Source organism: Eubalaena glacialis, chromosome 9 (assembly GCF_028564815.1).
Source record: "Eubalaena glacialis isolate mEubGla1 chromosome 9, mEubGla1.1.hap2.+ XY, whole genome shotgun sequence".
Lineage (NCBI taxonomy): Eukaryota > Metazoa > Chordata > Mammalia > Artiodactyla > Balaenidae > Eubalaena > Eubalaena glacialis.
The window spans coordinates 106,860,126-106,875,964 of record NC_083724.1 but is presented as its reverse complement, the minus strand read 5'-3'; the positions used below and the strand labels follow the sequence as shown (position 1 = coordinate 106,875,964).

General features: G+C 48.0%; 1 protein-coding gene across 1 annotated transcript; it reads right to left on the bottom strand.

Moving 5' to 3' along the window:
* CDK20 (cyclin dependent kinase 20) lies at window positions 1–7,673 on the bottom strand. The gene is given in 9 exon segments (XM_061200655.1): window positions 1–852; window positions 855–996; window positions 2,479–2,634; window positions 3,080–3,203; window positions 3,939–4,001; window positions 4,192–4,313; window positions 4,559–4,747; window positions 6,844–6,957; window positions 7,309–7,673. Coding segments are annotated over 9 exon segments (1,218 nt in total). The 5' UTR covers window positions 7,384–7,673; the 3' UTR covers window positions 1–619.
* Between the last annotated feature and the right edge of the window lie 8,166 nt (window positions 7,674–15,839).

The window sequence follows — 15,839 nt, the reverse complement described above, 5'->3', positions numbered from 1 at the left end:
TTCAGATTGTATTGGGATTTACTGAATTAACAAATGAGTTCCAGGAATGTCTGTCTTCTTATTTGCCCAGTATCTCTGAGTAAAGAGGAGGCCCATGTGGTCCAGGCTCACCCGTATCCTGAGGGTGATGTTGGTAAACCAGCTTAAGGTGTAGAGGGTCACTTATTGGGTCCCCAACTTGAGCCATTCCTGGGTCCTGATTTCTGCCAACTCACCTCCAAAAGGGAGCTCTGTCACATGAAGCACCTAGCAATCCCCCAAGACTAAAGCAGCCATGAATGGGGCCACTTTCCCAGTGACCACAGAGAAGCAAGGGCCAGGGGATGATGCTACCTCAGCCACTTCCCTCAACTGGAAAGGAAGAGGAGCATACATCACGTAGAACTACCGGGGGTTTTTATAATAAATCTCAAAAGTGAACTAGTGTTTAATGTCTCTGAGAACAAAATCAAACCAAACTTTCCCTCCCACTTGGATTTCCGACATGAGGACATCCTACACTCAGCGCTCCCCCAAATGGCTCTACCAGGACTGTCCCTGACCAGGAAGGCAGCAACTAGAGAACCAGCCCCATGGCAGGCATGGCAGCGGAACTCACTGCCTCCTTCGGATGGATCTGTTACCAGCCACAGATGGGAGGCCGACAGCACAGGCCGAGGGTCCCCTCTGCTGAGGCTGGATGGCCTGGCCAGGAGCAGGACCACTGTGGTCGAATCAGGCCGGAGCAGAAGAACAAGAGGCCTGGCTTGTCCTGGGGAGGGAAGCGGGGGACACGCCGGTGGGGCCTGGCCCAACGTCTCAGCCCTCCAGGATGAAGGGCCGAATCAGCTCCGGGTTCAACAGCGACTCCTCGAGAGGCCGGTCCACGTGGAAGTCATGGACGTGGGGGGGTCCTGGGGGGGCCTTGAGGGCAGGTCCCCCTGGGCGCTGAGGAATCGGCAGCTCCGAGGGGTGGGCAGGCAGGGGAGCTGTGAAGAAGTACTGGTGCAGGAGGGCCTGAGGGTAGCAAGCAAGGGGCAGCAAAAGGAAACTGGTCACCTCCCCGTCCCAGCTTCAGCCACTTCCCTCCGAGGAGGAGACGTGAACATTGCCCTGGAGAGGATGTTTCCTTCATCTGCTCATCGTTCAGGTGACTCCAACACCTCGGAGTGCTCCCTGTTTGCGCACTGCTCCAGAGACAGGAGATGCAGCGGTACACAGAACAAAGAGCTCTGCCTTCAAGTTTTCCACATAGTGAGGGGTGGGGGTAATAAACACGATAAAGAAGTAAGACAAACAGTGCATCAAATGATTAGTGCTGTGGGAAAGAGAAAGGATGAGGGGGGGATGAGGAATACTGGAGGGGCTGCAGGCCTGAAGAATGGTGAAGGGAGGCCCCTGGGAGGTGGCGCTCAAGCAGAGACCTGAAAGGTGAATGAGTGAGGCCTAGGGACAGAAATGCACAGACCCCCAGGACATGGAGAAGCCCTGGGGCCCGAGGGGAGTGAGCAAGGGGAATGGGAGCTGGCAGAGTCACAGAGGTGATGGCCCCAAATGTGTGATGGCTGTGGGCCACTAGGACCTGGCTTCTCCTCTGAGGGAGCCCCAGGAGGACCCTGCAGGCGAGGATGCGACAGCCTACCTGGACAAGGTCCCTCTCTGTGCCACGTGGAGGAAAGACTAAATGGGCAGGAGAAGCAGATTCTGGGAGGCAATGGGGGGGAGCCGCTTAGAATGGGGGCAGCAGCAGGGGGCTGAGAGGTGGTCAGTTGGCCTCAGTACACTCTGAAGGCGCTGCTGACATGGGAACTCGCCAGGGGCATGTGTAAACACACACTGCTAGTGCCGAGGGCAGGGAGGGGAGGCTGCCATGAGGCCAGATGGACAGATACACCCGACAGAGGCCCTCACACCATCAGCCATCAGCCCATGGTCCTCCCCTCCTCCCCTGCCTTCCAGCCACGACCCACCCCTCCTGGGTCCTCCTCTCCAGGCCTCTGCTCATCATTTCTCTTGGGAAAACAGCTCCCCATGCTTAAACCTGCCCTTCTCCAGGAAGCCTTGCATGACCCCAAAGCCAGTCCCAACATCCCTCCCCTCGGCTCCCACAGACTGACGGCCCTGCCTCACCACAGGGTGGAGACCCCGCAGGCACAAGCCACGTCTGTTCACTCTGGATCAGGGTCCAGGACAATGCTCAGCACGTGCCAGATGCTAGTAAATTCTTGTTGAAGGAATGAAGGGACGAAGAAGCGAGTCACCAATAACCCAAGACTCGCTCTTCTGCGAGGTGTGCATGCCCTTCTAATGGGCCACCCTGGCCACCTGCCCTCTAGGGTCCGCTCTAGGGTCCACTCAGGAGAGGCACACCTGCCCTGCACCCTCCTACCCCTGGCTCCAGGGGTTCTGGTCCCAGCCCATCACAGCTTCTGAGAATCTCAACCTGCCTGGTCAAAAGGACACGGACAAGGAGGGCCAGGGCAACGGGTGTCACCCTACCTGGGAGGCTGCAATGCGCTGGCGTGGAGGGTAGAGGAGGAAATGCCCCAGCAGGTCCAAGGCCTGGGGAGAGGCATCGGGCAGCACCTCCTCCAGGGGCACGGGAGCCTGCTCCTTGAAGGAGATCTTGTTGTAGTCAGGCAGGTCCTTGATCTCCTGGAGGAGAAGGGGGTCCATCAGGGCCGGCACCCACCCCGCCAGCCCCCTTAGGTGTCAGTTCTCGCTCCCTGTCACCTACCTGCTCCCATTCACTCATCACTCCCCCATCCATGCACCCCTGCTCACACGTCACTCATGACATCACATGCTCACTCAGTCCTTCAGTCCTTCCTCCACATCTCAGGCGCCTGCTCCATGCCCAGCTCGGTTTGGATGCGTGTGTGCTGGGGACGGGTGGGAAGGGATAGGGCTTGGGCCCTGGCCCTCGCACCTCCAGCAGGGCAGGGGTGGAGGAGACCCCACGCTGGGCCAGGACCGAGGTCCGGCAAGTCAAGGAGGCATGGGGCCACGAGAGAGAAGGTGCGGGGCAGAGGAGTCACTAGCTATTGGGGTAATAGAAGCCACCCGCCCCCACCCCTCCCCACTGTAGGCCCCTGCAAACCGGCCAGACTTGAGGACTGGGGGTGCCCAAGATTCGAAGCACACAGCAAAGCTGTTCAATGTCATTCTCCCCTGGGAAAAGGGGGGACCCGTTCAACAGCTCCCCCAGGATGCAGCCCACAGCCCTGCAGATACAGAACCCAAACAACTCAGAGATCTCACACCATGGAAACAGATCTCCCCACACCAGCACCCACACCTCACACTGTGGTCAAGATACCCACAAAGTAGCCTTCAGGCTTCATAGCTAAGGATACAGATCCCCAAACAGTCAAAGACTTCAAGCCTAGAACACAGAGCATATCCCCCTCTCTAAACAGCTCTCAGGCCTCAACTCTGGAACACACATCAACCCCTCAACAGTTCTGAGACTTCTCAGAGCCTCACATTCTGGGACACACTGCCACCTCCTCCCATTCTGGGGCAGACTCCAAAACGGCCCCCAAATCTCAAACTCTTAGGCATATACAAACCATCCTACCCCAAATAAAGGTTCAGGGCCTTCATATCCAGGGACCCAGGCCTCTAGATAGCTCAGGAACATTGCATCCTGGGATATCACCCCCTGCATAGCAGCTTAGACGCCCCATGCCTCGGACCACCTCCCCGACCTCAGCCCAGAAGCTTCCTACTGGGACAACCACTCTGATCCCACTTGACCCCTCCCACCTCAAAACTGTCATGGGGAGGAACACTGATCCCAAACTCCTCAGAGATACTCTAACCAGGGGAGACACCCCCATGGCAACCTAGAGCTCACAGCAGGAAAATCCCCAAATGGCTTAGAGACCTCAATGCCCAGGAGGAAAAGGTGACCCAACGACCCACACTCCCCCTTGCCCAGCCCATAGGAGTCTCACCACAGGTCGACACCCTGATCATACTGGCGGGCACCATACAGGAGCTCAGGGGCTCGGTACCACCTGTGAGAGGAGGGCAGGTGGTCACAGCCAGGTCACCGGTCTGTCAGGAAGCTGCCTCGGAAGGTCATCCTGGCCCCCACACCAGCCCCAAGAGCACTGTTTGGACAGAAGGTCCAGAAGCATCTCTTCCCAGCAGGAGGGTTGGGGCCTGTCTATTGCCAGGTCCTGCTTGGGAACTGGTCCTCCCTACCTGGTGGCCACCTGGTGCGTGTAGAGACGGCTGCCATCTGGGGAAAAGACCCGGGCCAGGCCAAAGTCCGCTATCTTGAGCTGGCCCGAGGCACTGATAAGCAGGTTGGCTGGTTTCAGGTCCTGAGAGCACCCAAAGAGGCATCAGTTCCTCCAGAGCCCCCACAGGACCTCGGGACAGGAGGGCTTGGCAGGCTGGGCGCCCAGGTCAGCGCAAGACCCGACCTCCTCCAGGGCCCCAGCCCTGGCCTCCTACCCATAGGCCCTGCCCCCTCTGTCCCTTTTCTAACCATGCCCTTCATCAAGGGCTGGCCTACCCACAGCCCAGCCACACCCCTGGTCCCACCCCAGCCCATGCTGGAACTGACCCGATGTACAATGTTGTTGGCATGGCAGAAAGTGACCCCCTTGAGCAGCATCTGCAGGTAGCTCTTGACCCGCGCCTGGGTCAGCGGCCTCTGGGCGCGGCGCACCACCTCAGCCAGATCTGACAGCATGAACTCGAAGGCCAGCACGAAGCCTGCGCCATGCGGGAACACGGCCTTCAGCTGTACCACCTGTAAGCGGGGCATCCCGTCAGCCTCCAGACTCACACGGCTCAGACTCTCTCTGGGACCCTCAGCCCTTGCACCAACAGAGGACCAGGCAGGCAGAGATGGTGGCATGAGATCTGAGCTCAGAATCAGGGAGCTTGGTGATCTCTTGCTTCCCTCTCCCAGGAGAAGGCAAGTCCCTACTCTAATGCTCCAGTAAACACTCAGGGAAAAGGAGGTCTAAGAAAGGCGACTTAGGGCAGTGTCTGGTCCCCCACCCAGCCCACAAACTGGAAAATCACCTGGAAACACACACACACACAGGTGATCACAACTCCCAGCACTGGGAGAGCAGGAGACGTGTCACATATACTTCCTGAGGGCCCACAAGGTCACAAGGGCAGGCTGCACAGTAGTGAACAGGAGCAAGGGCTGGTGGGTCCTGAAGGACTTGAAGGAGCTCAGGGGACAAATGACTGACAAATGACCAAACAACAAACGTATAGGGTATTTTGATGAAGATTCTGATGAAGAAAGAAGAGGAGGCATCTGGGAAGGAGCTCTGGGCCAGGGGACAGCAAACACAAGGCCCGGAGGCAAGAACAGGAAGGAGGCTGCTCTGTTCTGTACTCCTGGAGCCTAGACAGTGCTTATCACGGGAGAGACACTTAAGAAGTTGTGAATGAAAAAAGAGGCTGGAGCGGGGTGGAAGCAGATGGTGACAGTTCTTTCAGAGTGAAGAGAAGCCTCTGGAGCTTTTCAAGCCAGGGAGTGGATGATTTCATGTACATTTTTTGACTGTGGAGTGGAGGCAGTGGCGGGGGGGCGGTGGGGCAGGGGAGCCTGCTGTAGTTGTTCTGATGAGAGGTGAGGATGGCCTGGGCCAGGGTAAGATCTGGAGTGTTTTAAAGATAGACTCTTCAGGCCTGCTGATGCACAGGACATGGGACCGTATCACCAGCTTCCTATGGGCTCTCCACCTCTCCCACACACAAGCTGTCAGCAAAGCCCTTTTACTTTCCTCAAAAAACAAGAATGGCCATATTGCTGTTTTTCTGATGTTGAGGATAGTAGACACTCATTTTACAGATTGGGACAAACAAATACATTCAGATAATACCCAAAATTATAATGAAAAAAACAGCAAAAGAAAAATCCTATCACCTACAGTCAACCTTAGGAGTCTATTCCACCAGACTTTACAAGAGACATGGCACACACAGGCATGTATTCGTGTATATATACAAAATATTTTCATACAAAACCAAGATGACACACGCAGTTTTATAACATGCTTGTGTCACCCAATATATCAAGGACATCTCCAGAGAATAAGAAACAAGTCAGAGTATCACCCACCCTTAGGTGGGTGGACCTACCCTTGTCACTCCCCAGGAAGTTAAGCACATCCTCTACTCAGGACATGGACAAGAGAGAATACCACAAAGAGAATGAAACTGGGTGTGTGAGGTGTCTCTCCTCGTGTGCCCACAGCCCCTCCCAGGCCTGTCACAGCACAAACCACGCCAGATGGGCGCTGTAGCCTTTGTCCATCTCCCCTACCACAGTTCAGTTCTCAAGAGCAGGGTAGGGGCTGGTTTCTGTGTTGCCAGTAGCCAGTAGAGGGTAGAGTCTATGGGAGGCCCCAATGTTAAACCGTCCTGATTCTGCGATCAGACCTGGGCCAAAGCCTCCACAGACAAGCGGAACAAGCTGAGCACCCATAAGCTGGTGGCTGCGCCTCCTCCCCTGGCCTGAGATAGGAAGAGCCTGAACGTGCCTTGCGGAGCAGAGGACAAAACTCAGAAGGACAATATACATAAAGCAGTTAACCTGGCATGCAGAACATAACAGGAGCTCAATAGGTGGCAATTATCATTATCATCAGAAATCACCAAGTGTTTTGAGAAAACAGGGATAAGTTAGTGAATGAGCGAACGAGTAGAGGGAATGAATGAGTGAAGTAATTGGGTGAATGAGTGTGAACAACAAGTGGAGAAGAAAGGGAGTGAGTGAGGGGTGAGGAAGCAAATGAGTGAACAGAGTGACTGCAGGACCTCAGAGTGGAAGTGAGTGGAGGAGGGCGGGAACCAGCACCTCAGAACACCAGCCCCACTCACATACTGACTGTCCTCGATCTCCTGCAAGGCCTTGATCTCCCGCAGGGCCTGGTTGGGGATGCCATCCTCCAGCCGCCGCAGGGCCACCTTCTTGAGGGCAACGATCTCTCCAGTCTGTTTGGGACAGGACGCAGACACTGCAGGCCCATCCCCGGCTGGAAAAGGGGATGCGACGCCGAGGCCTGAGGCCCTCGTGGGGGTGGGACGCGCCCCCCACCCCGTGCTGGAGGGAAATCAGGGCCAGCAGGCGCAGCACTGAGCAAACAGCTCAGAGACATCCACGCCACGCTCCTAGGAGGCACTCGCCCGAAGAAAGCACCGCTGGTTGCTGGACGCCCTCCACTCAAGAGAGCAAAGGAGGCGGGAGCACGCCACGAAAAGCTGCGGGGAGGCAGGAGCCCAAGCGTGCGTCGGGAAAACGGGCAGATCTCAATGGAACCGAAGGAGGAAGGGATGGGTGCTCACCTCCACGTGCTTGGCCTTGAAGACGATGCCGTGCGCGCCCTCCCCAATGCGGCCCAGGATGCAGTACTGCTCCATAGCCCTCTGCCAGACACCCGGACCCTCTGCAATCACAGCCCCTCCCCGGCACCCGTACCTTTCCGCATTAGCCCGCCCTGCCTCCCGCGCCCAGATGCGGCTGCCTAGCAACGGCGCAGGAAAGAGCGCAGAGGCCGGGAGGCCGAAGGCAGCTACAGGCGGCGTCCAGGCCTGTCTGCGCCTTCCCCTAGGCCCTCGCCATCACGCCTCAGTGCGCTTCATTCGGCGGAAATCACCCGTGCGCAGACCATGCCAGCGGGAGCGAGAGCCACCGCCGACCCCTCGCGGCACTGCCGGGCGTCACGTGACGGGTGACGCCAGGTTACGCAGAGGGGCGGGGGCACGCAGCCAGGGAGCAAGGCGGAACAGCCTTGGGAGCGGGCTACATAGGCGGGAGGGTGGAGCCGCTCACCGGCCGCACAGCCGGGGGCGGGACCGCGGCGCCGAGGGCGTGGCCGAAAGGTGACGGGGCGGGGCCGGCTACTCCGGCAGGCCAGGGTACCCTCGTCCCCATACCTAGAGGTGCAAGCTTCCACCTGTGAGAACCTACAGGTGCCATTTCCACCTATGAGCCCCAAAGCCAATGATGATTGAAGCGAGACGGGTTCGGGTCTGCATTGTGGAGGGAGCGTCAGTTGGCAACATGTAAAGACAACGTTTAAAGAGTAAAAACTCTGACCCGGAAAGTCCATGTCTAAGGGCTTCTCATGAGGAAACATTTGGAGGAATTAGCAGCCTGAGTGATTTTTAAGAAGTTCATGCCATGAAAGGATGTTGACAAAAAACACAATTAGCTTTTTAAACTTCTGAAAAGGTGCTCAATCTCATACACAATGAGATAAATGTAAAATAATCTACAATTTTCCATCTTTGGGATAGCTAAAGATCTCAGATCTAACAGTCCATTTAATCTTGGAGAGGCAGCAGTGAGTGGTGGCGTGAAGCAAGATCTTAATTCCGTGCCCAGGAATTGAACCTGGGTAGCCTGGATGAAACCAGGAATCCTAGCCACCACCCCTTGGCTCTTGCCCCCTGTGAAAAATGCATTTCTCATGGAGGCAAAACTGTAAAAACAGGTACAAAGTTTATTATTAGAGACACAGCACAACAACAACAAGTGGGAGAGCACACAGAGAAACAGTTTGTTTAGTTAAGACAGAAGCAAGGCAGAGGTGCACACCTGGAGACAAAGGGTGTGGGTGTCCTCCCTAATGAGGAGGAGCACAGTAAAGAGGAGGTTAAGTCATTTATATAGGGCAGTTCTTCTGGGTCTTTGTGTACCTTTGGCCAATTATCTGGTTTCCTTTTCCACACCTGACCTGCCCTAGGACCCTCCCCAACGTGCATGCGCAACCTTTTTCCAAGATGGATTACAGCCCAGAGGCCTATGGGATGACCTTAGCATCACATATTATGGGGTGGTGCCCCCTCCCTTTTGACTCCCAACGAGCCTTTCTGCACATGTGCCCCAAAGGTGGGAAATGTATGACCCCTTGATCTTTTCACAGGGTTTAGTCCCACTCTGTCCCTGCCATAAAAATGTCCAGTGTCCAGTTATTTACCCTATTCCTGTTGCTGGTTTTTATACTGAGGTGCAGATCTCAAAATATAGACAGGAGTCCAGTCATAAATATGTAGTCCTGGAGCCCATTTTTCTCTTGCTTCAGGAAATGTAAACAGGGGGCTGGTTATGAATGTCCGGCCTGGAGCACAACTTCTTCTCACCCCAGGAAGGGCAAACAGGAGGCCAGCTGTAAATGTCTAGCCTGGAGCCCATCTATTTCCTGCCTCACATTGGCCATGCTGTGGGAAAACAGGAGCTTTCATATATTGCTGAAGCATTGGCAATGCTAATCAAATTACAACTGCATATCCCCTTGGACCCAGCAAGGTCTCTTCTAGAAGTACCTCCAACAGATATATTGCACACAGCGAAATGACATGTTCAAAGTTATTCATTGAAGCATAGTTTGAATAGCAAAAGATTAGAAACACCATAGATGCCAATCAATAGGAGACTGTCTAAATTCTGATACACCCATCAAATGAAAAATTATGCTCACTACCATAAAAATGAACAAGGATGCTTTTTTATTACAATAATAGGAAGATTTCTAAGATGTATTGTTAAGTTAGAAAGGCAAGATGAAGAACAGAGCATATAGAGTACCACTAGCCATGTAAAAAGAAAAGAAGAATATAAAGAATGAATTTTTGTGCATTACAGGATATCTGGAAAATACTCAAGATTTCATGACTGTGCTTACCTGGTGAAGGGACTGGGAGGGTTGCGGACAGGGTAGGAGGCAGATGTTTCACTGGGGCTCTTCGTATTCTTTGAGATGTGAACTGTATAATTTATTAATTCTTAAAAAAAGTAAGAATTTTCAGGCTCAGAAATTCTACTCTGTTCTAACAACTTCAGAAGAAGGCCTTGATGTCCATACAAAGATGTTCACCCTGTTTGATGATGGCAGAGACCAGACAATAACCCAAATATCCCATGGAAGAGTGGCTGAATAAGTTATGAGAGTAACTTAGAATGACATGCTTTACAGCTATTATAAATGGTGAGGGTAGACACAGTGGTGGAATTGGAAAAGATGGTCTTCAAAAAATAGTACGGGTCATTTGAAAAGTCATATGAGGAAGAAATGTCTATTGACCCAAATCTGAAATCATAAACGAAAACTGATTCCAAATGGACTGCATACCTAAATATAAAAGGTAAACAATGAAGCTCTTAGAAGAAAACATGGTATCTTAATGACTTTGGGTTAGGTAAGCCTTTTCTAAATAAGGTTACAGAAAATACTAAAAGGGAAATAAAAATTAGAAGTTGGACTTCGTCATAAGTAAGAACATCTGTTCATCAAAAGAAACCATTTAGAGAGTGAAAAGCAAAGCCACAAAAAGGGACATGGTATCGTAACACATGTATCTGACAAAGCACTCATATCCAGAACTTATAAAGAACTCTTACAAAATCATAAAGAAGCAGCAGACCTTCAGAAAAATTGGCAAAACCTGTGATAGACACTTCACAAAATGTGATACCCAAATGGCCCATAAGCATTTGAAAAGGTCTGTGCTAACTCCACTAGTCATCAGGAAATTTCAAATCAAAACTGTAATACAATATTACTATAATCACCAGAATCATTCCACTCCTAGGAATTTAACTTGGCAGAAATGTGTAAATATATATATATATATATATATATATATATATATATGTAAGTATACATATATATTCACCAGAAACACACAAGAATAGTCATAGCAACACTCTTTTTAATAGCCCAAACCTGGAAACAACCCCAACGTCTATAGTAAAATAAATAAATAAATTGTGGGATTTTTACCTAATGGAGTGCTACACAGCAATGAGAATAAACAAAGCATAACTACTGGCAACAACATGGATGAATCCCAAACACAATGTTCAGCAAAGAAACTTGACACAAAATAATATAAAATGGTGCATCTGCTATGGAAAACAATATAGCAGTTACTCACAAATTAAAAATAGAATTACTCTGTGATCCAGTAATTCCACTTCTGGGTATATATCAAAAGAATTAACAGCAGGATCTTGAAGAGATATTTGCACACCCATTTTCATAGTAGCACTGTTCACAATAGGCAAGAGGAGGAAGCAACCCAAGTGTCCATAGACAGAGAAATGAATAAACAAAACGCAGTATATACATGCAATGGAATACTATTCATTCGGAAAAAGGAAGAAAATTCTGACACGTTCTACAATGTGAATGAATCTTGAGGACATTATGCTAAGTGAAATAAGCAGGTCACAAAAAGAAAAATACTGTATGATTCCACTTATATGAAATATGTAGAGACGTCAAATTCATATCAGCAGAAATTAGATTGATGGTTGCTGGGGCCTGGCGGGAGGACGAAATGAGGTGCTGTTTTTTAATGAGTATAGAGTTTCAGTTTTACAAGATGAAAACTTCTGGATATTGGTTGCACAATACTGTAAATATACTTAACACTATTGAAGTGTAGACTTAGAAATAGTTCAAATGGTAAATTTTATATGTATTCTTTTCCACAATTAAAACTATTTAAATAAAAAAAATTTAAAATAAACAGAATATGAAGGGCTGGTAGGAAAATAGCAGTAGATCTAACATCTAGGAGAGGAGGAAGAGGGCAAGGCTGAAAAATAATATTTGAATAAATAATGACTGAAAGCTTCACAAATTTGGGGAAAGGCATAACCTACAGATTCAAGAAGCTGAGTAAGAATAAGCCCCAAGGGCTTTCGTGGTGGTGCAGTGGTTGAGAATCTGCCTGCCAATGCAGGGGACACGGGTTCGAGCCCTGGTCTGGGAAGATCCCACATGCCGCGGAGCAACTAGTCCCGTGAGCCACAACTACTGAGCCTGCGCGTCTGGAGCCTGTGCTCCGCAACAGGAGAGGCCGCGATAGTGAGAGGCCCGCGCACCGCGATGAAGAGTGGCCCCCACTTGCCACAACTAGAGAAAGCCCTCGCACAGAAACGAAGACCCAACACAGCCATAAATAAATTAAAAAAAAAAAAAAAAAAAAAAAGAATGGCAAGTAAAATATTAAAAAAAAAAAAAAAAAAAAGAATAAGCCCCAAAACATCATAATGCCCAGAAACAGCATAATCAAATTACTGAAAACTAAAGGAAAAAATGCAAAAAAAAAAACAAAAAAAAAAAACTTCCTGAACACATCCATAGAGAGATGACACATTGCTTCCTGGGGCAGATTGTCTCTAATTCCTGTGATTTCTCATTAGAAGCCATGGAGGCCAGAAGGAAATAGCACAACATTTTGCAAGTGCTAAGAGAAAGGAACTGTGAACAGAATTCTCTATCCAGTAAGAATATCCTTCAGAAATGAAAGTGAAATGAAGACACTTTCAGATGAAGGAGAACTGAGCGAATTTGTTGCCAGCAGACTTAATTTGCAAATTGCTAAAGAAAGTTCTTGAGACAGAAGGGGAATGATAACAGAAGGAAACAGGGAATGTCAAGAGTGAAAAAGAAGAATAGAAAGGGTTAATATTGGTGAGGATACTAGATTATTCTCCACTGAGGTTTTAAAAATTGTTTGATATTGAAAAACAAAAAAAATTATAGCATTGTTTGAAATAGTTCTCAGTGTATTCAGATAACATTTAAAACAAACAATATTTAAAACAGAAAGCAAGAAACTGCTAAAAAAAATCAGGATACAAAATTAATGCACAGAAATCTCTTGCATTCCTATACACTAATGATGAAAACTCTGAAAGTGAAATTAAGGAAACACTCCCATTTACCATTGCAACAAAAAGAATAAAATACCTAGGAATGAACCTACCTAAGGAGACAAAAGACCTGTATGCAGAAAACTATAAGACACTGATGAAAGAAATTAAAGATGATACAAAAAGAGGGAGAGATATACCATGTCCTTGGATTGGAAGAATTAACATAGTGAAAATGACTCTACTACCCAAAACAATCTACAGAGTCAATGCAATCCATATCAAACTACCAATGGCATTTTTCACAGAACTAGAACAAAAAAATTCACAATTTGTATGGAAACACAAAAGATCCCGAATAGCCAAAGCAATCTTGAGACAGAAAAACGGAGCTGTACCAGTCCCTCCCATCAGGAAACTTGCAAAAACCTCATAGATAACCTCATCCACCAGAGGGCAGACAGCAGAAGGAAGAAGAACTACAGTCCTGCAGCCTGTGGAACAAAAACCACATTCACAGAAAGATAGACAACATGAAAAGTCAGAGGGCTATATATCAGATGAAGGAATAAGATAAAACCCCAGAAAAACAATTAAATGAAGTGGAAATAGGCAACCTTCCAGAAAAAGAATTCAGAATAATGACAGTGAAGATAATCAAGGACCTCGGAAAAAGAATGGAGGCAAAGATCGAAAAGATGCAAGAAATGTTTAACAAAGACGTAGGAGAATTAAAGGACAAACAAACAGAGATGAACAATGCAATAACTAAAATGAAAAATACACTAGAAGGAATCAATAGCAGAAAAACTGAGGCAGAAAAACAGTGAGTGACCTGGAAGACAGAATGGTGGAATTCACTACTGTGGAACAGAATAAAGAATAAAGAATGAAAAGAAATGAAGACATCCTAAGAGACCTCTGGGACAACATTAAATGCAACAACATTCGCATTATAGGGGTCCCTGAAAAAGAAGAGAGAGAGAAAGCACCAGAGAAAATATTTGAAGAGATTATAGTTGAAAACTTCCCTAACGTGGGAAAGGAAATAGTCACCCAAGTTCAGGAAGCACAGAGAGTCCCATATAGGATAAACCCAAGGAGAAACATGCCGAGACACATAGTAATCAAATTGGCAAAAATTAAAGACAAAGAAAAATTATTGAAAGCAGCAAGGGAAAAATGACAAATAACATACAAGGGTACTCCCATAAGGTTAACAGCTGATTTCTCAGCAGAAACGCTACAAGTCAGAAGGGAGTGGCATGACATATTTAAAGTGATGAAAGGGAAGAACCTACAACCAGGATTACTCTACCCAGCAAGGATCTCATTCAGATTTGATGGAGAAATCAAAAGCTTTACAGACAAGCAAAAGCTAAGAGAATTCAGCACCACCAAACCAGCTCTACAAGAAATGTTGAAAGAACTCTCTAAGTGGGAAACACAAGAGAATTATAGGAAAAAAATGGATTAGAGAGCTAAATGTAAGACCGGACACTATAAAGTTCTCAGAGGAAAACATAAGAAGAACACTCTCTGACATAAATCACAGCAAGATCTTTTTTGATCCACCACCTAGAGTAACGGAAATAAAAACAAAAATAAACAAATGGGGCCTAATGAAAGTTAAAACCTTTTTCAAAGCAAAAGAAACCATAAAGAAGACAAAAAGACAACCCTCAGAATGGGAGAAAATATTTGTCAATGAATTAACTGACAAAGGATTAATCTCCAAAATATATAAACAGCTCATGCAGCTCAATATTAAAAAAACAAACTAGGCAATCCAAAAATGGGCAGAAGACCTAAATAGACATTTCTCCAAAGAAGACATACAGATGGCCAAGAAGCATATGAAAAACTGCTCAACATCACAAATTATTATAGAAATGCAAATCAAAACTACAATGAGGGGGCTTCCCTGGTGGCGCAGTGGTTGAGAATCTGCCTGCCAATGCAGGGGACGCGGGTTCGAGCCCTGGTCTGGGAGGATCCCACATGCCGCGGAGCAACTGGGCCCGTGAGCCACAATTACTGAGCCTGCGCGTCCGGAGCCTGTGCTCCGCAACAGGAGAGGCCGCGATAGTGAGAGGCCCGCGCACCGCAATGAAGAGTGGCCCCCGCTTGCCACAACTAGAGAAAGCCCTCGCACAGAAACGAAGACCCAACACAGCAATAAATAAATAAATAAAAAACAAACAAACAAACAAAAAAAAACTACAATGAGGTGTCACCTCACACCAGTTAGAATGGGCATCACCAGAAAATCTACAAACAAAAAATGCTGGAGAGGGTGTGGAGAAAAGGGAACCTCTTGTACTGTTGGTGGGAATGTAAATTGATACAGCCACTATGGAGGACAGTATGGAGGTTCCTTAAAAAACTAAAACTAGAATTACCATATGACCCATCAATCCCACTACTGGGCATATACCCAGAGAAAACCATAATTCAAAAAGACACATGCACCCCAATGTTCATTGCAGCACTATTTACAATAGCCAGGTCATGGAACCAGCCTAAGTGCCATCAACAGACGAATGGATAAAGAAGATGTGGTCCATACATACAATGGAATATTACTCTGCCATAAAAAGGAACGAAATTGGGTCATATGTAGAGACGTGGATGGATCTAGAGACTGTCATACAGAGTGAAGTAAGTCAGAAAGAGAAAAACAAATATCGTATAAAAACGCATATATGTGGAACGTAGAAAAATGATACAGATGAACCAGTTTGCAGGGCAGAAATTGAGACACAGATGTACAGAACAAACGTATGGACACCAAGGGGCAGAGAGGCAGGGGTGGTGGTGGTGGTGTCATGAATTGGGAGATTGGGATTGATATATATATACTAATATGTATAAAATGGATAACTAATAAGAACCTGCTGTATAAAAATATAAATAAAATAAAATTCAAAAAGAAGAAAAGAAAATTGGAGCTGGAGGAATCAGGCTCTAGGGTTTCAGACTTTACTACAAAGCTACAGTAATCAAGACAGTATGGTACTGGCACCAAAACAGAAATTTAGATCAATGGAACAGGATAGAAAGCCCAGAGATAAACCCAAGTGCATATGGTCACCTTATTTTTGATAAAGGAGGCAAGAGTATACAATGGAGAAAAGACAGCCTCTTCAATAAGGGGTGCTGGGAAAACAGGACAGCTACATGTAAAAGAATGAAATTAGAACACTTC